We start from the raw sequence: 27255 nt of genomic DNA, 5'->3' as shown, positions 1-27255 counted from the left end.
GGAGGGGGCTCAGGGGGGACCTTATCGCTCCCTACAGCTGCCTGACAGGAGGGTGTAGCCAGGTGGGGGTCGGTCTCTTCTCCCATTTAACGAGTACCAGGACAACGGAAAACAGCCTCAAGCTGTGCCAGAGCAGGTTTAGATGGGGTATTAGGAAAAATGTCTGCACTGAAAGGGTGGTCAGGCACTGGAACAGGCTGCCCAGGGACGTGGCTGAGTCACCACCCCTGGAGATATCTAAAAGATGTGCAGATGTGGCACCTGGGGACATGCGTTAGTGGTAGGCTTGGCAGTCCTGGGTTGACAATTGGACTTGATCATCTTAAAGGTCTTTTCCAACCAAAACAATTCTATGATCCTAAAATAGCTAGGCTAAAAGCACAACACAGGTAGGCTAGCTGAACAAAGTTATAACCAACTACTATTAGGCTGTTTAATAAACCGGAGGCTCTCCCCCTAATCCCCCAACCTCAGTCTTCCACAGCAGTTACCAGTTTATTTTCCACTTGAATTTCAGTATAAAGATTAAAACTCTGTCCAGAGGAATGAATGTATCCACTGTGAGCTACCTGTTTAAATAAAAGATAATCCAAACTATAGCTAAGAGGTATTTGCGTTATTTTAACTGTGACTGCACCTGGGAAACCAAATCAGAGACCTGAGCTTTATAACATGCTTTACATCCAGAAACAGAACAAAATACGTTTGTTGCCCTCAAAAGCTAAAAGCAAGACACCAGCTGTGTACAGCCAAACCCAAGGTTGCACTGCATAGTTCAGTCCAATTTCAGAGAGTTAACTTAAAAGAAATAAACCTGCTTTAACAGTCATTGCTTTTTACTACTGGTCCGCCACCTCCCCTTCCTGGGAACCTCATTGCTCAAATTCTGCTCAGAATTTGCAAGCCATAAGGCTGGCGGGCTTCTGATGGGTAATGCTGCCAGCATTATGGACTTGAATGTCTCCTAGCCTCTATCTGCAAACTTTGTTATTGGTCTGCTGGCACATCCGTGGACAAATAAACACAAGAACATAAGGATGCGAGACAGATTATAGCTTTGTAAGCACTAGTCTCTGTTCACTAGTAGCTTAGTTATTGTAGGTATCTCAACACATTGGTGACTTGGGGAATTTTAAGTCATTTCAATATGTTCAGAAAAGAATTTCTGAAAGAGCATTCTAAATGGATATGACTGCATTGCAAGATAAAAGTGAAGGCTTTTGCAGAAACAGAGACTCAAGAGGATCAGACACCAGACTTGAATGTTTACATTTGTTACTTTTTTACTTCATTTACTTTCCCTAAAGAAAGGGCAAGGCTATTTAAATGATTAAAACTGTGATTCTGCAGGAAACATATAAGCAAGTGGATCACATAAGAATTCCATATATTTCATTTCAAAGAATAAAATTACCAGCTATGCAATTCTTCCAAGTTCTCTAAACCTGTAGGCTATTTAGATTGTTTTGAAATATTTATATACAATACTGAAAAAGCTTCTGATTGAATAGGTACAAGCATGGTAAACTCCTCCATCATTCAGTACTTTGACAGCAGACAAGAGGGACTTACAAATGCATATTCTACTCTTAAAAGACAACAAAATGCAATTTTGGCATAAAGTCTAAAAGCATCACATCACTAATAGGAGCACAAAGTCTGACATTACAAAAAAAATTTTTCCCATTTCTCAACATTTCCAGAGAAAACGAAAAACTAACCATTAGTGACATAAGGGCAGCACAACTTCTCTCTTGGTCCTTTCTTTTTCCTTTGCTTTAATACTTTGCATTTCTGCCTGTAATAGTTTATACGTCTGCTCTTTCCAGCTACCTTTACTTCTATTGGAACAGACTCCTTCTGTAAGGGCTTCACTGACAGGGGAGGCAAATACATCCAGACACATACACTTCGCTAAAGACACCAGGACACAGATGCCTGGCTAACAGGCCTTTGGTCTGGGCTAGTATTGTCTTAACTGGCAAGCCAAACTAAGTGAGATCAGTTTCAGTTTCACCTAAGCAATCAAAGCTAGTAGGGGTGAGGTAGAGGGATGATGACAAAAAAAAATATGCAAATATTTCTACAAGCAATTAGCTATTATTAAACTACTTTGAGTATTAGAATATCATTTCCTAATGAGCTACTTTCAATAAAAGTGGAAAATACACCATTTTTTGCAGATTAAGACAATATTACACGCAAACTTCTCACACAGGAAGTTCAAAGAGTCCGGGAGTCTATTAATCAGAAATCTTAAGCTTCAAGCCTCTACCCTCTGAACATAATAGGACAAGAACACACTATTTTGTACCAGAAAGAAATAAAGATAGTCCCCTTACAAAAATTCTAGAAGCACATCTCGGTTCGTAAAATTACATAAGCTTTGCTTTATGCAAAATAAATGTTTTTCAGTGACAGTTGTCATAAATTAAACTGAAACGCTGGCCAATGCAACTATAAGTAACAGTTCTGCGTAGGGAATGCACTCACATAAAGATCCAAGTACCTCAAATTTTAGCTGGTTTCTTAACAGAATTTCTGGCAGCATCCTTTTCCATTATAATTAACCAGTGAAAACAGGAACTACACACCTCATAACATCTCTGGAACACCTACAGAAAATCCTTTTACTACTTCCTCACATAAGCAAAGTATTTTTAGCTTCTTTCAAATAAAGCTGTGGCACAAGGAAAGCCAGCATCATACGATACGTTAGCTTTCTGCTTAACATACGAAGTGTTCCGTACTCTGGTGTAGTTAAGGGATTACATGATTTAACAGGAAAAGACAGTAGTCTAATTTTACCACATATGTGGAATCAGTACACGCTTAATGTCATATGTAGTGACTTCTCAGTCTTTCCACATCAATGCTTGTTTGGATTTTAAGTAGCCACCAACTGTTGCAAGACTCAGAGATCATCAAAAGCTACGATTTCTACCTTAGAAAAGCAGATGGACCCAAGACATAGTTCCCTTCCTTACAAGGCCAACCAACGCAACGAGATGCATGGCATATGCACAGCAGATGTTCTTGGGGTAGCACATAAACGTGCACGATATTTCCGTTAGGGCATATCCATATGAGGTGAGTGACTGACTGGAAGACAGAACAGCGCTGATTCGAAATCATACAAGTCCTGAACCACACAGTGTTTACATCAGGGAATCACATTTTAATTTTGGCAGATGATACTAGAATATGCCTGTTTTACATACATGTTTTCTCTCCGTAGCCTTCAGAGATTTTGCAGCGTAGTAAAAGAGTTGGGTTCCACACAGTGCTACCCAGTATTTCGTCCAAGATGCTACCTAGAGAGAAAAGAGAAAAAAACCGAGAAGCGCAACAGATAGGTGAAATGTTCTGTAATACTGCGCTGTAAAATAGCAAGCATCACTCTGCAAAAACGTGACAGCACTAACTGCCAGCTAAACAATCAGCCATGTTTCCAAAGCTGCTGTTTCTAGTTATTCGTGGAGGCCTATGAATGCACTAAAAATCTAGAGAGCGGAAAGAACACATGCCTTTCCTCACTATTCTGAGAAAAAACATCTGCGCCTTACTCTATACATTCTGCAACCCTTATTGAACACTTCATTGGGTTAGAGTACATTTGTCCCTTTTTTTTTTTCCAATTCATGTACGCCATAAGGTATCTCTTAGGCATCCGATAAGGTATTTTCGCTTACAATTCAAAAATCAAGCATCTGCAATGCAATGCTAAGGGTTATTACCTATTGGTAAGTTGTTAGGATCCACATACCGTTCTGGAAGACAAAACATGCTCCTCTTTTTTGAATTGTAGTTGAAAAAATTTTTTCTAGTCTCTTCCACTCCCTAGAATGTGGATGTAGTTATATAAACTGAATAAATCCACCAAACAGAAGAATGCAAACTCTAGCAGTGACCCTAAACCTTAACCAGCAAGGCAGAGGAGATCTCAGACACTTGAATTAGTTGTACAATGGCCATTTTATTGTATTTATAACTGGACAAAGGAAGAAGGTGAGAAAATGAATTAAAAATCTTACTGTAGGTTTTTTGCCTTCTTTCAACAGTGTCTTCCTCCTGAGAACACCTTGAATAGTAACTGCTCCTGGATACAAATGAACAGCCAAATCTTCAGATTCTAGAGAGCTGAAAGGAGCATATGAAGATTTGTGTGAAAAACTATTTTTCCTAAAGTAGTTTTCCAGTCATTACCACAAACTAACGCAAACATCTGCATTTTAATTTAGAAATGTCAACTTTTTTGTTTATTGGACTTCATTGTGGAAAAAGACTTTGGCTGTGACAAGGAATTGCTGTTGTGAATTTACACTCACAAGCAGAAGTGATCAGAAAAATTAATTAGCCAAGCAGGTAATCCTTAATTAAAAAAAATTAAACTCAAGACAACTGAAATACAAGAACAATTAATTTTGAAAAGCAAACATTTGAAGTACATTCATACAGCTGCTCTATGTGTTAAAACCTCTCCTTCAGCCCTTGCAAGAAAGATTTGAGTATTTTTTTTGTTAGAAACACTGGAATCATTAGCACACCAAAACCAAAGCATAGCTCAAACATGCACAATCTTTAAAATATCTGAAGGCAAGAAGAGTGGGAAGGAGGAGTAATAAAGAGTAGAAACCGGAACCACAGCTTTAAGGTGTTTTAACACATCTGGTGCTGTACTAATCATCTACTCTACGTAGGATCTAAAAGCAATGGGCCAAAACAAATGCCAGGTACGGCACTGTGAAAAGAAAACTTAGTTTTATTAAAATTACAAAGCTGACTGGCTTACAAAACATTTTCAGTCAGAAAAAAAGATAACAGGAATCATTTCAGTAAACGTCAATCACAGTAGCTAACAAAATCGCTGACCCCAGCAGCTTTCTAGAAAAGCCAAGAAATTGAACAGCACCTGAAATTCATTTCGAAGCAAGCCAGGAGTTGCTGTTTCATCCATCCTAACATTCATGAACGTTCAAAGCAAACTAGAAATCTAGCAAACATTTTCATTGCTGCGCCTAGTGAGGATGATGATATGGAGACGATTTTTGACACTGATAGATGTGAACATGAGTTTAATTCAGTGAGACAATGCTTGCTTCTTAACACGGGAAAAGTTTCACAGTTAACGGCCATCTCTTTCCCAACTGCAGTGCCTAACAGCTGGAGACAGAATTTGCATTTTAATTAATCAGAATAATCAGTTATACTCTTGTCAGCTTGCAAATGATATTATATGTAATAAATTTGGGCTGATTTTAATGCATTACTCATTTTAGGCGTATCTCTGACTTCAGGGAATGGGGGAAAAGAAATTCAATACAGAACTGCCAGCAAAGAAAACATCTCGAACGCCATCCATTAGTGCAAGCAGCAGCTTTGTTGTCCACATGAGAAATACCAACACTGCTACGCAGTGGCAAGCAGTAAAAAAGCTACCTCTGGTAAAACATCTTTAAGCCTTGATATAAAGATCCAATGGTTCAGAATTTGGATTTGCAGACCAGAATGAACAAAAGCCCTTACGGTGAAACAGATTAAGTCATAGAAGAGGAAAGCTTTAAGTCTGAAGGAAAAGGTCTCTACCTTTATTTTCACATGTAAGTTAGAAAGATAACATCAGAAAACACCCACTTAATTATTAAACCAAACCAAATCACCAACACCAGAGGGAAAGTCTGACACCTCTGTGTGCCGTGGGGATTGTACCTGCTGGCCTTCATGTGGCCTCGATAGCCATTTCGTGACACTCTTGTCCCCGGACCGAGAGAATGGTACAACCTGTTCCTGTTGGATTCCATTATAAATTGTATGTATTACATATACTTTTATTCACACAAACAGCACGACTGCTAAAACAGCACAGTATTTTTTTGTGTGTGTGCATATCACAAAGCACCTTCTTTCACACACAAAACAGGGTAATTTTATTTAGAAAAAAGCATGCAGAGGTAGATACCATGGGTTTGTTATTTCATCAGATGTTCTCTTCGTCAGAACTCATCATACAGAAGTGTTTTATTGACACTGAAGAACAATACACTTTGACAGCAAATTCTGCGTTTAGATCTTAGAGATTAAATCAGTGTAAAGGATCCACATTAATAAAACTTGTCTTTCAATTCTGACTTCAGCTGTTACTACAAAAAATGGTTTCAACTTCTATGATTATGCACACACACAAGCTGCTGGGCTGAAAGAAATCAAAGGCACTGTCAAAACATGCCTGACACCATTTAGAATATTGTTGTATTAAGTAACATTGAAATAAGTGAAGCAATATTTCAGTTCCGCAGTTCACACAAGCTTTAAAACTTCACCTATAAGCTTCACATTTTAGAGTCCTTAACCTGATCTATACCATTATCCCTAACCAGAGCTGTGTTCTCCATCTGCCTTTTGAATGCTGCTTTGCTTCATTGAACCTTGTTTTTCTGGAACAGATCCCTTTGTCGACTGAATTCCATTTAAGTCAATAGAAACACAGGCACTTTGTCCTCACCCCCTATTTTCGATCCATTTTTCTAGTTGCTTGTGTTATGCTGAAAGATTGGAAAGCAGCTCTAACTCTGCAAAGCAGGCAGTTAAATACAAGCCTATGAGAATTTTACAAGCATAATCGCCTACACAGTAAAAATCTAACAATCTGTCACCTGTGAGAGGGGTTTTGCATTAGCTGGAAAGCTGCTTATGCACGGACAGGGCAATATTTCTCAGAATGGGAAACCTAAACAAGTAGCACTGTCATGTTTCAATCTGAACTCAGAATAGCACAGAGCAGGCAAGCGAGACGGGCTTGAAGATGGGATACAGTAAAGACCAGCAGCGTTAAACAAGAAGAACAGGGAGGGGGGTTGTTTGCTTTTGTTGTTTTGTTTTTTGAAACCAGATCAAACTATTGCCTTCGCTACAAGAAGAGTTATCAAAAAGATACTAATTAATTACCATCTACTAATCTATTCCAGAATTTGCTAGAATATGTCTTTCAACATAACCGCTACCTTTGAATTCATAAGTGATTTTTTTTAAATACGTTCAAGATATAGACGAGTAAAAGAATAATTAAGATGAAGGAAAGAAAACTGTAATTTGAGCTGTGTATTTGTGCATACATATATTTTACATGCAAATGAAATACATTCTCTTCTTACCTTTAAGCTTGGGGTTTTTTGCATAACAAGGAGGCTATATCACTCTTGGATTCGTGCTATTTCAGGGAAATCTATTCAGAGACACTCAGGATGACAACCAATGAGACTGAAGAGCTGTTACGTATACTGCCCTTAACGTGATATAACTGTCAGGACTTGGAATTAAATTGTCCTTCAAGTAATTTTGATTAGCCTAAATGGACACCCCAATGCTGAAAGCTATTTCTCAAGTTTCAGACTGTGTCTCTGTTGCACTTGAAAGCAATCAGTGAGTCCAATTCTCAGCCCTTCTGCATTTCCCACTTACAAACAACGGGAGGGTCAGGAAAACTGGGAATATTTGTTAGAATTCCTTCTGTTACCTGGGGAATCTGTGTGTGGAGTATCTCATTTCTTTCTCTTAGGCATATGATGCAGATTCAAGCCCCCTACCCAAAGATCCAGTTTCTAAATCACTGGGAAATACTGAATTCCCACTCACACTGCATAGGAAGTAATCGTTAATAACACTGAATGTATTCCAATTTTGCCAGTAGCTGTTAATTCCAGACAAACACTCCTCTGTCACTTGAAGACTCTTAGAAGAATGGACACCCACTGTAGAGATCAAAATTAGAGTCACACCCTTCTCTAGTTATCTTAAATGTTGACATTTGCATGTCAGTGTATTACCTATTGAATTACAAAACGTGCTTCACCATCTTACAAACCAAAGAACAGACACAGGGTTGCTGGTGTGTCTCTAGGAATTTCACACATGACGTTTTGAATGTCTGTAAGGAACCAATCCCTCTCCCTGGGAGCAGGCAAGAGAACTCACCCTGAAAAACGGGCAACTTCAGAGTTCTCAAAGAGCTCTCTCAGGAGAGAAGAAAGTACTGAAGGCAAGCGGAATTTGCAGGAGGTATCTTCTGACAAAATTGTTTGACGTGGAGCAAAGCTTCCAACTGGGGAGAGTCTGGACCAGCCAGTTCTCATTAGGACAGGGATGAAAAAACTCCACCTCAGAAGTCCACACAACGATCTGGAGTGTTACCATGAACTTAAGCCTGAGGCTTACTAAAACTATTCAGTTTCTTTTGCTGCTCTGAGTAAAAGCACTTAGTTCACCATTTTGTCTAAGGCTTTCCATATAACTTTTTAGCTTTGAGAAATAACCTGAAAATGATTAATTCCATAAAGCAACAGGGAAGAAAAAGCAAGAAAACCTTGTGAATCTTGCAGGTTGCATCAAAAAGCACATACAAGAGATTTTCTTTCTGTCGCAATTTTCTTTCTATGATTATGTGGACTGTTCTTATAGCTTACATGATAGAATCATAAGGGCATTTCTTCATGCATCTGTAATCATATTTATAGGATGAGGTATCAAAGAATTCACCTTTGGCACATAGAGATTTTCAAAGATTTCTTTCAAAATTAACACAGAACTTGAACTGCTTCAATGAATTCAAGCAATATAGGTTTGTGGTAAAAAATCCTGGCTATAAAGTTCTTTGACAAAAAAAAAATAAATCTACAAAACATGTCATCAAAGCATGGTAGAAAAAGTCACCCATGGCAACTCTGAAGCTGATGGATTACCTGAAACTGAGTTATAGAAGCAAACTGCACACTGTATTGTGCACCTTACTCAGCTGTGGGAAGATGAAATTTCCACCTTTTATTATATTAAATTACAGCTGTTAGTCTTTTTCCACATTCTCAAACACAACACGGGAAAGGACTGAAGTGGTCAATGTCACCTGAGCACTTGCAGTATCGGATAAGGGGCAAGATGTTAATTCTGGACCACAAAGCCAGACATTAGCAAAGGGCATTTCTGCATTTTTCCCGTGTAACACAAGGGCAAGTAACAAGTGAAGAGCAGGTGAGAGAGAGTGAACCAGGTGACTGTGTCAATGACAAGAACAAAGGGACTAAGAATGGATGAAATATCTCAGGGAAAGTGAAAATGAAAAACAGATGGGTCACATAAATAGCATACACAGGACATACAAATATAGAAAACCAGAAAAATCATTTGAGGTTTAATGGTACTCTGGTTGAACTATTTAAAAGAATGGGTGCAATGAGTAAGCACCCAATGAGACAAAAGCCCTATTAACTACCACTGAGCAGAAGGTACTTCTCTGCTGCTTTAACAGAGCCCATGAACTTACTACAGTTTATTAATATTCTTACACACAGAAGATCTCTAGATCATTAAAATCAAGCACCATTTTCAGGACTGAGTTAAAGATTGTAAGTAGCAATGTCTGAATAGAGAAATGCAGGTTCTGAGCAGCAGTTTTTCTTACCTTTCAAATGCTGGCCATGAAGTCTCTTCACTGAGTTCAGAACCATCACTGCTGCCTTGAAAAAGATAAGAATGAATGATACTTTTATTTCATCATCCACAATCCATCTATTTCAATTATGTCTGCTTCTCCTCAAAATATTCAAGTTTAAATGTATAAAAACCACTTCACTAAAATACTACAATGAAAATACTTTGTGATTCGCTTCAGGAACTCCACAAACTGAGGCAGAGATTTGAAGGGACAGGGTCTAGGTGCACATAAAGTTGAAGAAAAGGAGCACTAATAATAATAAATACAAAGGCATTTTCCAAATGTGAAGAACACCCTAAATGCAGATTTTTCTGATTAACACAACAAGCATTTAAAAAGAAAGGTCACTTTTTAAGTAATTCCTTATGAAGTCATATGTGGTCATAACACAGAGGTGCCAATTCACAGTACTGCAAACTCACTGCTGAATCTCCAATGTATCAGAAGGCTTTGCTGATGTGAGAAGCCTCGAACAACCTTTTAAAGCTATCTCCTGCTTACTGCATCAGACCACAACAGTATTTTTTCCTCCTGTGCTTCACAAAGTAATCCAATATTACTGCAAGTATTTTATTTTAAACACTGAAAGTTGAGGAAAAACGCAAAATCCCAAATATCTGATGCATCCACTTAGGGCAGGCCCATAAATAACATACTAACTTTACAATTCTAGTAAATCCCATCAGCCTGAAAATTCGTGTTTAAATATGCACAAGGTAGCGTTATCTGTAATGTTGTTAAAAATCAGTAAATATGTCAGTATAGAAATGCTGTTAAAAACTCAGTATCTTCAGTTACTAACTGTCCTACAACCAATGTTTCAGCTGTTGCCTTGCTAGCTCTCCACCTTTCAGAGCAGACCAACTTCCCATGCCTGCTGCCATCCTTGCCCCCCATTTCAAGCCAACATGTGGGTTTGGCTCCTCAGTTTCAGCCTAATTCCATGTCAGCTACTGCTAAAAGCTCACCTTTCGGCACACTAACTTGACAGCTTGTTGGCTCTGCCTCCTGAATACCCGGCTATAAAAGAACGAACTGATTCACAATGATTTTCAGACACACACACACAAGCCCGAATCAGTGCGCCTGACTTAAGGTTTTCCACCCAGAAACAAAGACTGAAAACGGGAACAAGTTCGCTGTAGTTTTACACAGAAAATCAGCAGGGAACAGTGGTGTCCTAAAGAACAAAGCTAATCTGTACAAAGGTGAGTCTGGATACCCACTGAGTAAACACAGGGTAAAGATGGAGGCAATAAAAATTCACACACAGCAGGGGTAATTCCAGCCAAGAGCTGAACTGAAGTTCTCTCTGTGTGAAATCCAAGAGCAAATACAGGCGAGCAAATGCAACTTAGATGCTTCTTTTGCAAACATTAACTCAACATCCTCTTATTAACATGATCTCTAAGGGACAGTAGATAATTTGGTCTTGGTTTACCCTGAATTTTTCCCTAAAGGAAGGTCCTAACCTAGGTCACTCTAACATTACAATATAAGAGACTTGTATAGTAAAGAAGCTAAGGGACATACATAAAAGTGATGTTCCAGTGGAGATACTCGCTCCTATGCTAGGCATAAAGGTCTGCAAGAATGGGAGTACAATACTCTGCTGGTGACTAATTATTTTCTAGAAGTGCCTAAGATTTTAGTAGTTACATTCTCAGATCATCGATCCTCAAGCATTCAACTGCTTAAAAGGTTACAGTAGCAGGTAGCTTGTCCATAAAATAAAAGAACAGTCACTTATACTTCTGTGACTTATACTTCCTCTGTAGCTGTGACAACAATGTATCAAAGAGCACAGTTACTACAGTTGAGTAAGTATTTTTAATTCACATGACTGCACAAATCTAATCTATCAGCAGTCATTCTGGTGCCACAAGACAGGTGAGCAAAAAGTGACTAAAAAAATAATCAGAAGTTCTGTTCAGCACAGTTTACAGCTGACTTGCCTCGTGGAAAATTAAGAGAATCTGTAGACTGAATGCCGTAGTCCTACATGCTTCTAAACAAGAATACCACCAGACAGATCATGAAGTATCCCAGGCAAAACTGGAGTAACTAGTTGGAGTAACCTGTCTAGATAGAGCCTGCTGTTACGGTAGAAGTCTTTTCAAAATCCTAGAACAAACATTGGAATTTTCTGGAAGAAACAACTGTCACTTAATGTTTTCAGCAAATCCTACATTAAATCACAGTGAAAAGCTCAATGACTGATTATTTTTTTTTTTTCATCCAAACAAAAACACAGCTGCACTCTCTGTAAGGCAATATACTAAGTCTTTTCAAATAAATAAGTAACATGGTTTGGGGTCCAAGAGACACAATCAGATATAACAGAATTCAGAGACAACTTTAAGCAGGTATTTTTGTGAGACCTCGCAGCTGTCTGTCTTTGAGGAAGACTGTAGTAGAGTATCTTGTAGTAAGATCTTAAAGTACTGTAATCCTTTTAGCAGATGGAATGATGATTAGGAAGGTAGGTTTCAAGTACGATGATATCTCAGGAAAGGGAATCCAGCATCCTGGACAGTTGTGAAGACAAGAGTGAGTTTCTTGAGCCATCTAAACACCAAGGAGCACAAGTGAGGGAATGGCATGACTAGGAAGTGATTAACTGATGCTACTATCAGGTGCACTCGTGTCACCGTAAAGCACAGACTGCATGACTAAGCAAATGTAATAGCCCAGTATGGCAGCTCCTAAACTGTGTCTAAGAAGGCCTGATCCAGACCTGTCCAAACAGAGGGTCTCTCCTATTTGTTTCTATAGGTTATGAATCTACTTATATATTTTGTAATAACTCTGGCTCAAAGGGACCTTAGGAAGTCATCTGGTCCAACATTCTAGTGAGAACAAGCCTAACTTGGTGATCAGATTGCTGAGGGCTTCATCTAGTCATGTTCCTCAAGGAGTCTTGAAAATATAGTCTACAGTCTCTCTGAGCAGCCTGTTACTGTGTTTCACCACCTGCATGTGAAAAATGTTTTCCTTGCAGGTTAATTGAAATTTTCCATGTTGCTACTTGAAGCAGTCTGTGCTGCAAAATGCAGCAGTAATTCCTGTTTACCCTAGTCATCCAGCCAACACTGAAGTTATTAGGGACACTTAGAATCTGATTTATTTCTTTATTACTGCATAAATTTAGCTTTATATTAACAAAAAGTGCAACTTTAGTATGACTGCGGCTCTACTTGAGGCCCACTTGATAGAAACCCACATTAGAATCTCCGAACAGTCCTGTATTAAAGTCATTTTTTAATATTTTAAGTAGGCTGATACATTAAAATTTTATATGAAATGACATTTTGATGGCAACTGAATTAGCTTTGCTAAAAAAGTTATATTTCAAACCCTGTACTAAGTACTCTACAGAAAGATTTAAAAGCTAGTGTTGCTTTCTAAAAATGCAAAACAATCTAGAGCAAAAGAGCTGAAACCTCACAGTTCAGAAAGTGATAAACCTTGTTACAGTACCAGTACAGTTACAAAAATTAAATTAACTTGAGGGATTTATAAACAAAGTTTCATTTAAAGAGTTCAAGCTATATAGAAATTGCCAATTACACTTTTAAAAGCAATGTTAATTTGGAAAAAAGTGGGCCAAACATCACAGCTATTGATTTAACATCTATATTGATGCCTACACATGTTTTAAGAAATAGTAACAAAAACCTGGAAAAGGTTGAATTTTAGCATTTGACTAGCCCTCTAACATCTATATAGTGCATCTTGTAATAGGATTTTTTAGATTCTAACAAACTTTAGAAGATTTTTTTTCACAACAAACGTTCTGATACTAAAAAAACCCTCTTTCCCCAAAAGCAAAAGGATATACATTACATCCCTCTCTCCCAAAACAAAACAGAGGTGAAAGGAACTGGTTTTACCTTAATAAAAGTTAGATGTCTAGCCAAATTCTGTTTAAACATTAAGTGCACTATTTGACTATCACCTCAACTGGAAATATTTCATTCAGTCAGTCCTTTAAAAATATATCACCTTCTTAAATTCTTCTCAAGTATGTACTCAATATTTGAGTTTTTCCAACAACCTCAAGTAGGTCTTCAGGTTAAACTTAATAACAAATCCTAAGCAGTATAAGCCTTCTCTATTAAGCAATGTTATACACAAGTTTTGGCTTTATATAAGGAGACACTTGACACAAACCACTATCCTCCTGGTTTTCTGTGCTGCTAATAAAATTTAAAATTTCTTGTACAGGATTAAAACAAAAACAAAACAAAAAAACCCCCAGAGTTGTGTTTATCTTTACTAGATAACATGAAGGCTTTTTCCTATCTTGGGGATAACAGCAATTGGCAATTACTTCTTGTTCGCTGTGCTGATGATTATCTGAGAAGCTTCAGGATTGTTTACATACAACTGTAGTGTTGCAGCTGAATACAGATACGAATTTTCTGGTTTCGTTTGTAGGTGTGCATATACGTATGTCTATGCTACAGCCACACAAGCAGCGTGAGGCTGCATTCCTAGTTATGTGATAGGGAATGCCTACACCATTGCATACCCATTCCCCCCTGGTCACGGCATCTACTCATTTCTGAAAGTCTGAGGATATTGAACATTTAACACAGGCTTCCTTTATCCAGAAGTTAGTCCCCAAAGTTAAACAGGTGTTAATATAAACAAACCAACCCCAAAGAGTTTAAAAAGTATTCAGACTCAAAATTCTTTCCCCTTCTCAAATCTGTAGCTGACACTCTCTTGGCTCCAGTCACACAGCCTGACCTGACAGAGCTCGAAATTCTAACGTGAAAACACAAAAAATTGCTCAAGAGGCCTGAACACCAATTGCTGTAGTACAAAAAACCAAACTAACATCATGGAGATGGACTCCATGCCCTGAAAGTTATGTTCTGCCTTGTTGAGTCTATGACCACACTGAAAAACCTCATACGTATTTTAACTAGTTCACTACCATTTAACTATTGTACAGTAAAGTTTAAATAGCTCAACTTTGACTAGCTAGTTAACCAAATAAGAACAGTGTGAAGGCTGGCAAATGAGTCGAGCAATATGATGCCAGAGAACAGGCATTAATTTTTAATACCATCACTGATAATGAGTTCCATTGTGAAAAACTAACCCAAGCAAACAACCAAATGGATAAAGATGAGGAAGAAACAGGGAGGTTGTACAACAGCATTAATCACAAAATACCCATAGTACATGCCTTGGACTGAGCAATACTAATAAGGACTGGGGAAGAAATGGGGTACTAGAATTCCTGTATACCCCTCTCCTCCTCTCAAATGGAGGCCCCTACATGTGCATTTTCAACCTGAAATATTATACAGCTTTTGTATTAACCCTATCACTAATAAAGCAGTAGTTCACAACAGCAAAACAGGGTACCCACATTTAGGGCAGGAGACAGGCATCTATATACCCATTTAAATGGAATATTAAAAAAAGAACCACCAACATATTTCTTCTGCCCGAAACCCTACCATAACTTTGATCTTCTGATGCAGACTGCTGATGACTCAGAGTCCTAAACACCCAAACAACATACTATAGGGTAAGGAATCAAATAAACATTGGCTGTGTATAGTTCTTCCCTACTGTATGGGCTGCCAAAAACCTGAAAGTAAATGCATATACTGTATACCTACACCTATACTTCATTTATTTAAAGAGAAATATAATCCCTTGTAGAATTCAAGTACTTCAAGATGGTGACTTAATAGAGGAATTCATTAAAATGCTGATATTCTTATACGCATTTTATGCCAGTTCAGGTTTGAAAACATACTGTTCTTACAAAGGCACTTTCTTACATTAATCCACAATGATTCAAAATACCCTTCTTTGACTCTGCAGTATTAATTTCTCTGACTGCATTAGAATAAAGGCTCAAGTTATTCTCAAGCAATTGGAGCACACAAATGAAGGCAAATGTTCAAGAGCCATAGTTTTTCCACAGCTTTCATCCATATCATTGTAGGTTTGGAAAAATAAGTGGAAAAAAAGAAATAGTTTGAGAAAGAAAACACTGCAAGTTAGAACAGAAATTGCATCCAACACCACAACAAACATAATCCATTAACATGTTTTCTTTGAGTTTTTAAACACCTAAAATTACATTCTCAATTTCAGCCCAGTATTTCTGTGTTCATACCTCAACATCTATTCTTAAGTGCACCCTTAAAAAGAAAAGCCTCCTAAGCAAACGTACTTTGCATCCCATACATTAAGTGCTGTAAGAGGAGAAAGGCCAAATATATGAAAAGAGGGGTCTATTTTACACTGTTCTATTACCTCTAGGATTATTTGGACAATTAGCCATTGTGAACAAATTCAACTTCAGAAAAGAAATTCAGTAACGCAGCTGAGCCAAATTATAAAAAATGTTGGAAATCCCAAACTTCTGAAAACATCAATGAAGCAAGCTGAACATTGCTGCAAAGATACTTAGGAGTACACTTAAGCAAGAAAAGAATACTTTAAAAGTATAAGGATATCAAGGAGTATTAGAAAACCATGCATTCTTAAGAAAAATCTTTACGAATAAAAAGGAAGTTTCATGCTATTTGAGTGGAACCACGATCTAGTAAAAACATCTTCATTTATGCTAGTTTTAGGTGAGGAGGTGACAGCAGGGAAATACATGCAGGAGAACAGCTGGTAAGAGTGTGCAGGTGGTTCCTCCAACTCAGCCAAGAGCAATGCTTGGACCCCAGAAGGGCAAACTCACTCTTCTTCTTGAGAGAGTACATACAGTGACCTCACCAAAACAGAGGGACTGCAGAACAAGATGATCTTGTAGCTTTAGGACTTACTGATAGCAAGCACTTGAGGTTCTCAAGGAACTTGCACTGCAAAGTAAAAGCATCTGTCCCAGTTTACTTAAAGCAGATATTCTGGATTGTCTGCACAAAACATTTTCAGCAGTATTAATCTGCCTGTATCTTTAGGTATTATCTGTCAAAAGTCTCTCTGCAGTCAACAGAAATAAAGTGGGGTTTTAAGGACACAGGTCATATAACTTCTTTTTAGCCACCCACCTCAGAATGAAGTCAATCATATCCTTGATGATCTTAATTCTCTGTGTAATTATAAAGACCTCCAAATGACTAATTCAAATGCAGCTGTCTAAACTATGAATGTTTAAAACTTAGAAGAGACTATTTCCTCTTGTTACATTCCTGAATTCAAGAAAACATTTCCCATCTGATACTGTATATACGACTGGTCAAGTGTTTCTTTCTTCTAATTAGGATAGCCTTGGCACTGCTGGAGAAACATTTCTCACTTTTGTTCAGATAACAAGCACCTATGTTATAAAGCAAAATGGCAACAGAACCAGATGTACATGTCCCTTACTCCAGCAGAATATATGACCGTCTGCTGAACACAGTCTCATACTTCTAGGAACCAGAACTGTTTTGGCCCAAGTACAAGAACTTTATATAACAGGGGTTATATCTCTAATTTTTTATTGTATTTTAGTTCCAGGTCTTTGCAGAATGCATTGAATGGACACAGTCAGCCTCCAGACCCTGAAACTAAGAAAAGAATCTGATAAAGATCACTGACCATGGCTGTTATGTTACAGACAGGCCTGTTTTCAGGAAATCCCATACCTGGCTCACTTTCTGCCTTGCTGCTGCTTTACAAATCATTCATTGGAAGTAAAAATACCCACTTAATATATCCTTCCTATCTGAAAGATTAATTACATTGATGTAAAAGTTTTGGTACACTATGCACCATTGCCAGAATGGATCATCAGTCTTTCCCAGCACAACACAATCAAAATTATCCATCATCACCTGAACGTGTGTTTTTAGTTTAGATACACACGCACTGGCTGGATTAACTGCTCAGTTTTAACATGCTTACAGGCAGAACGGTTTCCTCCAGTCATGAATCTCACACCTAGTGATGATGCTCTGACTGACCTCTATCACAGCCTGAAAGCTTCTATCACAGGGGTAACTGAAGAAATCCAAGTGGAAGAGTCCTGATGTATCTGAAGCAGTTGGTGTGTTCAGTGGAAAAAGAAACACTATTCCTCATGAGGAAAGGCTGCCAGAGCTGAGCCTGTTCAGTGTGGGAAAGAGAAGACTGAGAGGGGATCTCATCAACATCCGCAAATATCTTTAGGGCGAGTGTCAAGAGGCCGGGCCGGGCTCTTTTCAGTGGTGCCCAGCGACAGGACAAGCGGCAGCAGGCACAAACTGAAACACAGCAAGTTCCTTCTGAATAGGAGGAAGAACTTCTTTATTTGAAGGGTGACAGAGCACTGGAACAGGCTGCCCAGAGAGGCTGCGGAGCTTCCAATGGAGGCACTCAAAACCTGCCTGGATGTGACCCTGTGCAACCTGCTCTGGGTGTACCTGCTTTAGCGGAGGATTGGACTAGATGGTCTCCAGAGGTCCCTTCCAACCCCGACCAGTCTGTGAACTCAGACATGAGGCCTGATAAAAAAATGCATAAATTCACACGCTCTAACGATTCAGATAAGGCATCATAACGATACACCACTACATACAAACATCCTGTAGACCCTCACTACTGTTACATTGCTGCTTTTTGATATTTGATGTAGAGGTGGATTATACCCAGTCCTCCACTATGAAAGGATTGGGAAGGTGTGAACACCTCTGAGCCCTCAAAACCCAAGAGTGATTTTAAGTAGTATTACAGTCATCTTGAAGGTCATATTCAAGGTGCTGACATACCAGAAACACTGTGTATGTTTTGAAGAAGGGTCATTTATCCAAAAAGTTAAGTCCCATATAGGCTTATATCTAAGAAAAGGTAGTCCTGTTTCTAGAGTTACAGGTTTAAATCCACATTTATGGGCAAGGTAAGGAATAACACTCTTTTCAGTACACACATTCAGAAGAAGTTTTCTTGACCGTCTTTTGAAGTTGTGTTGTAGAATACTGTAAACCTCCTCTCTGCTGCAGTGACTGTACTATTTCCAAATCCTGAGTAAACAGACTACTTCAAACATTATGGAGGAACTTAGCAACTTCAATCAACTTCCCTAAATCCTGCTGAAGCAGCAGTACAGAATGCCAGAGAACTTAAATTTCCAAGAATTCTTCAGTAATAGATACTGCAAGCCTCCAGAATTTACTCTCTTCCTCCCTATGTACTTCTAGCACCTCTTTTACATCTTTTGTGTAATTGCAAATTTCATAATCAAGAAGTAGCAAAAATAATAATGGTGCTAGACTGTCAAAACAGTGATAAAACTGAAGTATTTGAGTATGGGGAGGCTGGAGGTGGAAAAGAATGGGAGAGGGAAAGTTCTAGCCACAATTGCTGATCTTACACAGATTGCATAAGGTTGTTGTTTTACAAGTGATTTATAAAAGTCTTCTAAAGTGGCAATTCTGTTCCAGCTTGTAAGGATGACTACATCAAGTCCATAAGGTCATGCCTGAGCTAAGCAAGAGAACAGAGTTGAAAAATTCAGAGATGAGACGAAGTAGGAAAAACCCTGTATTCTCCAAAATGTCTAGATGGTGACTGGTTCTTAATTGTACCTCATGAAAAATTGCTTGTCAGCTCTGGCAAACCTTCCCTGCTAGGCTCTAATGGAGGTAAATAAATAATTTACCCTGGAAAAAAGGACCAACTGCAGAGAAGCTTCTTAGATATATAGACAGAAAACATCAGTAAAAAAATTGCACTAGGAAAAGGGTAATGCTACGTCTCAACAAAGGTGACAAAAATTTGATTCTCCTGTACTGTGCAATCCATGAGAAAGCAGTCAGTCTGTATGCTGATGAGAAGTATCACTCCTGCTGGATAATTTGGAAACAGCAAACTTTGCTATAGCAGAGAACTTGTAGAAACAGAGACAAGGCAACGCACATTTAACAGTGGAAGCTGTCTGATGTGAAGAAGTTCAAACTACTTTGGACTAAGCTACTTCCACAGCTTTACTTATTAACGTTGGGGTTTTTTTAATTATTGCCTCCACATATTTGACTTTTTCCACATGAAAAATATATTTAACTTTTGCTCAGAATATAGCCTTCTCCTCAAGAAAATACATGAGCAGCTCCCGAAAACAGAGTAACTTGAAACTGTGTGACCTTGTTTCTCTCCGCGAGGGCTAAAAAAGAAAACTTCTTTTAAAATTAAGTTATCCAAAGAAATGCATAGCACTACAGAAATCTTTCATTACCATAAATGCATAAAAACTGAACACTGTTCAGTTCCATCAAGCTAGTAACTCTGAGAAAAAGGACTGTGATAGAGGTTCCATATTGCAATCCTGGCTGCAGTTAGGGGGATCTGAGAGGCACTGGCCCTGCCCTCCCTTCTCTCCAAGGATCTGTGCACAACAGGGAACAAGAGCAACTGCCATCACATAAGGAACTCAGGAAGCAGAAGTTCTCAAAAGAAGAATACCCTAAATATTTGAAAATAAATAACTTAACAGTATGAAGTAGATTCTGACATTACGTAGTATATGAATGTTAAATTGCTATCTAGCCCTGACTAAAGTGAGGAGTATTTAGAAATTATGCTCTTAAAGATTGTCAGCAATTTACAGTTCTCACTGTCAATTCAATATGGCATTTTAAATCTAAATCCTACCACAAGACATTTTTAATTTGGATTGATCTGGGGGGGGGAGACTAGGAAGAAAAAAAAAAAAAAAAAAAAAAAAAGAAGAAGAGTATCATCAGAGGTTGTATTGGTAAAGAGGGTAAAAATAAATCTTTTTTTTATTTTTTATCAGTTCATACTGCATAAATTATGCTGCCCTTCACCTAGATTTCTCGAATTTGTTCTAAAATAGAATTAGTATTTCAGAACAGTACTGCTGCTTGTACAATCACCAACTAATCGTGTTAAAATCTTTATTAAAAGACCATGTACTGCCTGGGTACGTTTACATTTCCTACCTATTGAAATTCCACTAGAAAGGGTGGAGCTCTCTGCCTGCCCTCGGGATGGGACATGAGGCTCCATGACGCTGTCATCCAGTAGGTGCCTTGGTCCTGCGTTGGGGAATGTTGCACTTTTAAATTCAGCCGTATTCATTTTGTGTATGAAACTAGAAATGAACAAGGATAAAACCATTACAATGTTATCTTTGATACATTTCATGAACTGTTGCTTTAACATCCTGAACGACTGCAGTGTATTCCAAATACCAAACTAAATCACAGCTCATCACAAGCAAGTGTGCACAAACTATATCGACTGCAGTGTATTCCAAATACCAAACTAAATCACAGCTCATCACAAGCAAGTGTGCACAAACTATATTATCGATAGGAACTGCTAGTCTTAAAACTGCACAGCACTCTTGGAGCGAAGTCAGCAGTACTTTATAAAGTACTTTCAACATCAAAAGGTATTTTTGTCTTACAGTAACGCAACCGAACTTCAGAATTGCATTCTAGCTCATTAAAGGTAAACTTACACAATGTAAGTTAAGAGATTAAGTACTGAATAGCTACAATTGTGCATTTTGAAAAGACGACAAGGGAACTGATGATATAACGATCAAGATATTAATTAGGAGTACACCTTTAAAGAAAAAACCTGAAGCCATTGCTATACAAAGTTACATGAAAGTCTACAAAGGAGGTCTCACTATAAAAATACCAATAAAGTAATTATTTCAGTTTGAATTTGAAAAAATTACACTGGCATTGAGTTGCTGTATGTGATAGTTTTGTAATTCAAAAAGCCTATTTTAGCTAATTCATTAGCTATTCTTATCATGTTAAGAGCTGCACAGTCTTCCTACTTTGACTAACTCTCTTTGGTTGGGATACTACCGTTATAGTTCTGAGCTTGCTCTCTTGCCACAAATCGGTCTCCAAGTGAAGTACCGTGCACAAATCATGCTACTTTTTAAAAGCAAAGCTTTTGTATTGAAAGATGATACATCACAAAGCTTAGGGCTTTCAGGTTAAATAAAATGCTGACTTGTATCCCAGACTGTGACACTTCCTATGTCCATGTGGTATCAGGTTCCTAGGCGAAGGGGGTGTTGGTGGTAGCAAGGCTCCTTCAGCCGCAACATTTTTCCGTCCACTTTGTGGAGACGCTCCAACTTCAGAGCCTGGGAACAAAAAAGACATTACGCCCAAGTAACTTTAGAATTACCTTCAGGGTTACCTGCCAGAAAATTGTGGAGGAGTTGCACAAAACTTCTTAACTCAGTTTGTGAGAGAGGGCCTGTAATAAAACTCATTGATGTACTCATATTGATAATTTAAAAACCCATACTTTATGGGTTTTGCACAGGATTAAAAATAAAGATACTTATTTCAAATAGATCAACTAGTTAAAAGTATTTTGTAAGTCCTGAAGTTTGCTGCATTAGCTATATTGGCATTAAACAGGTCCCGCTGATTCTACATTTTGAAACTCCTGCCTTCAACCACTTTTGGCATTGATCAAAAATAATCTACGTTTTTGGAAGCATATTATACCATGAAAAGTTTAGATGAAGGCCCTTCTGTCTAGACGCAACAAAGAATGAATATTTAATAGCTTTTCACCCCAAATGACACTACAAGTTAGTGCCACAATACATACAAGAAACTAAAAAACCAACTCAATTCCTTGGAAGAATTTCTTAACAGATCACCTTTAGACTTTTTATTACAAATACACAGTGTTTATACTTCACACTTCTTTATTAGCCTCAGGCAAATATTTTCCATGCTTGCAACTGAAAAATAATGCATTTGACAACCTCAAGTCTTTGCACATTTATTAAGCATTTACCTACTAAATCTTCTCTGGAAGCAGCAGAGTGGGGGGTGCTGGTCCCTGGTTCTATCTTTAACGAAAGTCTGCATTAAAGAAGCATTAAAAATTACTTTATCAGGAAACAGAAACATATAAAAGTAAGTTTTTGAAAGATTATTTTTTTTAAATTTACAATTGAAGGCTGCCTGTTTCTATAATTGCAAGAAACACTACAAAGTTAATACAAACTGTGCATAGTTATCTTTAGCACGCGTTATTTTCAAACTCTTCATTAAAAAAAAAAGTGGAAAACCCCCTACTACTGCAACAGGGCCCAATATTCAAAAAGTGACATGCTAGGGCATAATGCAGCAAATGAGTTTTTTGCTTTGGTTCATATAGACAGGACAGGTTTGTAATACCATGCTGAAAGAGGACCATACTCAACACCAAAACCTTGGCTACAATACAGAGCCTCTTCTGCACCAGGCACAGCCAGCCACCAGCAGCCAAACAGCTGGTTTGTAAGTCCTAAAGGTCGCTGCATTAGCTATGTTGGCATTGAACAGGTCCCACTGATTCTAGAGGCTGCCATCTTCACCCTCTGTGAGCAAAAGCTCGATGTGACAAAGTCACACTGTGGAAGGAGCAGGGGAAGAGGCCATTGCTCTGCCTTGGCACCACCTTCCAGAGCAAACATCAGCCACACGTAAGCCAGGACCTACACAGCCCGGGGACGGCTAGCAGGTATCAGACACTCAGCAAGAATACCGCCAGCATGAAAAATAGCAAGAATAAAAAGCATACAACTGCTCCCCCTACCTTTACTCAAATAGTTACACTTACTACACTTCACCATTTACATTTTCCTACGAAGTGTACTGGTGTTCCAGGCCAAGTCTTTTGTATTTACTGGTCTAAAAGTCAAAAGCCTTCTTTGGCATTTTGGAAAATACATTATCAACTTGACTGCATCCATAATTCAAGCTTCTTCTACAACAGGCATTTCCAACAGTACCACTAAGATGGCAGACTCCAGGAGCAGAGAACTCCAGGAAGATCAAGCATATCTTGTCCACACAGTTTGCAGAACTGGAATCTTTGAAATTAGCAGAGTTGGAAAAGCATCTACATCATTTTGGGGAGAAAAAGTTTGAAGTTTGACAGCTCTTCTCCCTCCCATCCCCAGACAACTTAGCAATGATTTATTAAATTTTTAAGATTTAATTTTTTAAAATGAAATAAAATCCACTAGGAAGAAAAACATGTATCCAGGTCACAATGGCTGTTCTCTAAATCTTTAGAGATTTAGAGAAGAACCTCCCCTTCTTAGTGGATAAAAAGTAAAATAGTTATTTATAGTAAGAATAGTTCTTCAAAATACACTCCTCCCTCATAAAAAAAACCTAACCAGTTTGGAGACATATAAAATAAATGGGCGTAAAACCAGACTTTCTGAATGGCAGTTATGCTGCTGCATTATGTGCGATTGTCTCCATTCACTTCCCTGCTGTCAAACCAGGGCTTGTACAGGATGAAGACAACGGAGCTCCTTCAGCAATAAAATTTCCACTAGTAGTTTAGTCCTATCTAGTGAAAGCAGAGTAAAGTGGAGCATGGAATTCATGAAAACAATATGTCACTAAGAAGCAGGCACTGCAGTTAATAAACCTAGGTTTGTTTGAGGGGTTTGGGGTTGTTTTTTTTAACTCAAACATTTAACTGCAAAGCTTTTACTCTCAGTGATAAGCAAGCAGTATTTTCAAAATCAAGCTATAGTACATTTCAGCAAAAAAGGTAAGCTGGATGCTTGCATATGAACAGGCAGAGAACAATTTACAAATCTTAGAAGGGAAGCCGAGTGTCGAAGCTCTTGTTAACTGTTCTTTGACATAAATGGAAGGGTCCCCATTTGCTGCCTTTTAGTAAATCCCAAGTTAGGGCTATTAAATGGTAAAGTGTATCCATTCCTCTATGTGCATACCCTGCCCACCATTCGAACATAGCTACACAAGCAACCAATACAACACAACCGACCTGACAAACTTCCCGGGTGGGCAGGATGGGAACGGGTGGGGAACGTCCTCAAGCGCACCAGCCAATGGACAAAAACTTTCTTCGTATGCAACAGATTTGCTTGAGGTTTTTTTCCTATCCTCAGGGCTTGTTCCTGTCTCTTGCCAGAGATTTCCATTCCCTAGTTTTGCTGGATGCCAAGTCACTCAATACAGTAACAATCTTTTAATTAAGGAAGTCAAACCCTCTGTTTCAAATGGGCGGGGACATAGGTGGACAGTAACTCCCAAAAATCAAGTGTTTACATTTTACACTGTATATAACCTAATCAAAAATATAAATGAAAGTAAAAAATATACATGAAAGTAAAAGCCTTAAAAGTCACCCTCAGTAAGAATTTGGGACTAGACTCACAGATGACTTAATTCCCATGAAAAATGACATAAGCTATCTTCAATTATGGGATACATCTTATTGACTGAACAGTACTATGTGTGAACCAAAAGTACGGAGCCTTCATTAATGAACACCTGAAGAGGTGTGCAGATCAAATCAGCAGACCTGAAAGCTAGGAGATAAGCCCTCCAGCATGCTGAAAATTGTCTTGAGTACAGGACCTTGCCGGAACCTTACTACTTGCAACTAGTGCATCTGAGATGCATAGTCCCCCCGATACAAATGCAATCTTAAAAGCAACAGGCTCTGTATTACAAAAGTTATTTTGTAATGAGCTACAGCCAGTTACAGCATTTCACATACTTACTTGTAATTGTCATCTTCTACAAACTTTTGTAGTTCTTCTATGTACTGAACTGAGTTTAAATATTTTTGGACATGAGGCAACAGAGGAATATCTGGAGAACAGACGACATTCATTATCACTGTACCATTCATTGCTAAGCCAAGTTATTTTCCAGAATCTATTTAAACAGAATCAGATCTCTTGCCTTTTTACATGAGATGGAGGTACAAACTACAGTCCCTACTGATGCTGAGATTTTTGTCCTTCATAGCAATTCCCATGCGTTGAGCTGACACTCCCCACATCATGAAGCCAGGTATGTATCCCCCTAAAACAGCTCTGCTTATCAGAGCACATGTAAGGGAAAAGTGAGAGAGCATCCCTGGCCAAACCGAGGGTCCAAACCTGGAACCTGGAGGTTTGTACCTGAGGACTCCTTCACAGCCCACTTTCTCATTACATTGAGCTTTCAGTGAAGCCACAATCCCATGCTAATTCACATTCCACCATCAAAAACACAGCCTTATGACTTCACTAGAACTTGAAGAGGACTGTGAGGGAGACCATCTTTGAAGAAAAAATACATTATCTGATCTATGAACAGAACTATAAACGTCCAAAAGCCAAGCTGAGCGTATTTTATTATCTCTGGTAAAACTACTACTCCAAAAGTAAGCCTACTATTTTTAGAATTCATAGTCATAAAATTATGAAACACAGGGATACAAGTTTATATCGTACTAGTAAAACTACTCAAGTACAATGTATTCCATATTTTTCATCAGAAAATACATACTGCAAAAATGTGTGCAATGTAAGAAAAGGGCAATTTTACTCCATCTTCTCACACTGCCGCTCTGTCATAACCAACAATACCAGAAGGAACTCAGACTTTTGGGCTGAGAGGGTGAGAGAGCGCACTAATGGCATTCAAATGGGTCAGGCCTTACTTACGTTGCATTACAGAAGACAAATATTAAAGCTTTTAAAGTTGTTCCATTTAATACTGCAGTATTTACACACCAGCTTACCATATTCACATGACTGCTGTAAATCTGAGATAATCCGAAGAATGTTGTTCATTAAATTTGTTCTTTGCTCGCTTTCCAGAATGCTCCCTGTTGATGGGTAGGCAGAGTCAATATACGTCAGGTCGGACAGATAAATACCTGAATAAGATTAGAATGAAATTTTTCTTTATTTAGTGTCTCACATTTAGCAGAAAACACTCACAAACAGTTTTGAGGAATTTTGGCTTTCATTGACTAACGTGCATGCAGAATGAGTACAGCATTGACTCTGAAATTTTGTATTTACTTCAGAAATCGCTTTGACAAGACCTCTGAGAGCCTTCGGAGTAAAACAGTAATAATGCTTGGACTTACAGGAAAATAGACCACCATGCCACCCTTGTCTGGGTTTGCACTCTCCCCAGTCACTTAATCCTTAGTGTTGTCAGTCGCCTCTCAGCTGGATTTGCAGGTGCTGAGGGTACGAGTACAGCCAGTTTCTGCGAGCAAGCTTTCCTTCTCTGTATGGCAAGTTACAACAGGGGGCAGAGAGGATCCCTTCCTCCCACCACCCACTAGGCACGCTCTGCCTGGCTTTGTGTTTAACAGTGTCATCACTTCTAAATCTAGAAATAACTACAAGGACATGCACAACCACTCATGAACCTAATCTTCTTCCATATGACCAATTAATTATTCCCTTGTCAAATATGAAGCATACTAAATGCACAACGCTAAGATACACGATCAAAATTACTAATGATTTTAGGAAGTTACTACTTCATTCCTCCAATTCAGCAACTAAAAAGCATAACAGAAGGAAAAGTCATGTCATCTGTAACTCTTGAAGCTGAGAAGTTAACTAGGCAAAAAGCACACTCAGATTGAAATGTGGTACAAATCCTGCCATTGGTATTAAATGCAACTCCAAAGATCCAACAGACTTACAGGTAAGTCTCTTGTTCAAGTCTTCTACCTGTTTTCTTCCTCACCGTCATTGTAACCTCACTACTCTTTCAATCCCTTGATCATGTAGAGGGAAATCTTTCTCCTTACATACTAATGCTGTAGATAAGCCACTTATTTTAATTCTAAATGCAATTCTACTTCCTGAACTTCACCCAAAGACTAATCATTTTTGTCTCAGCTAAATGAAATATATCCTGACCAACTCCGCTCTTAAAAGTAATTGCTCTTCATCCCCTGCATCTTCCACAAAAACTCCAAATTAAAAAAACACCAACAAACCACCACCAAAGTTAAATACTATTTTCTAAGAAACTGATTTCAGT

The 27255-nt window shown here is 38.4% G+C and overlaps 1 protein-coding gene across 6 annotated transcripts in view; it reads right to left on the bottom strand.

The window, feature by feature from the left end:
• Positions 1–27255, bottom strand: part of RALGPS2 (Ral GEF with PH domain and SH3 binding motif 2) — a 134334-nt gene that overhangs the window by 13438 nt on the left and 93641 nt on the right. For 5 of the 6 annotated variants that reach the window (XM_055815114.1, XM_055815116.1, XM_055815117.1 and 2 more), the window contains exons 9-17: positions 25985–26122; positions 24975–25065; positions 22232–22299; positions 21425–21560; positions 20389–20540; positions 9452–9506; positions 5710–5787; positions 4035–4140; positions 3222–3314 (exon numbers count right to left, since the gene is read on the bottom strand). In XM_055815114.1, coding sequence (XP_055671089.1) covers positions 3222–3314; positions 4035–4140; positions 5710–5787; positions 9452–9506; positions 20389–20540; positions 21425–21560; positions 22232–22299; positions 24975–25065; positions 25985–26122 — 917 coding nt within the window. The remainder of the gene's footprint in view (positions 1–3221; positions 3315–4034; positions 4141–5709; positions 5788–9451; positions 9507–20388; positions 20541–21424; positions 21561–22231; positions 22300–24974; positions 25066–25984; positions 26123–27255) is intronic. The other variant, XM_055815115.1, reaches the window with a different exon arrangement.

The sequence above is a fragment of the Falco peregrinus genome, chromosome 10 (genome assembly GCF_023634155.1).
Source record: "Falco peregrinus isolate bFalPer1 chromosome 10, bFalPer1.pri, whole genome shotgun sequence".
NCBI lineage: Eukaryota > Metazoa > Chordata > Aves > Falconiformes > Falconidae > Falco > Falco peregrinus.
This window is presented reverse-complemented; position numbering and strand designations above follow the sequence as displayed.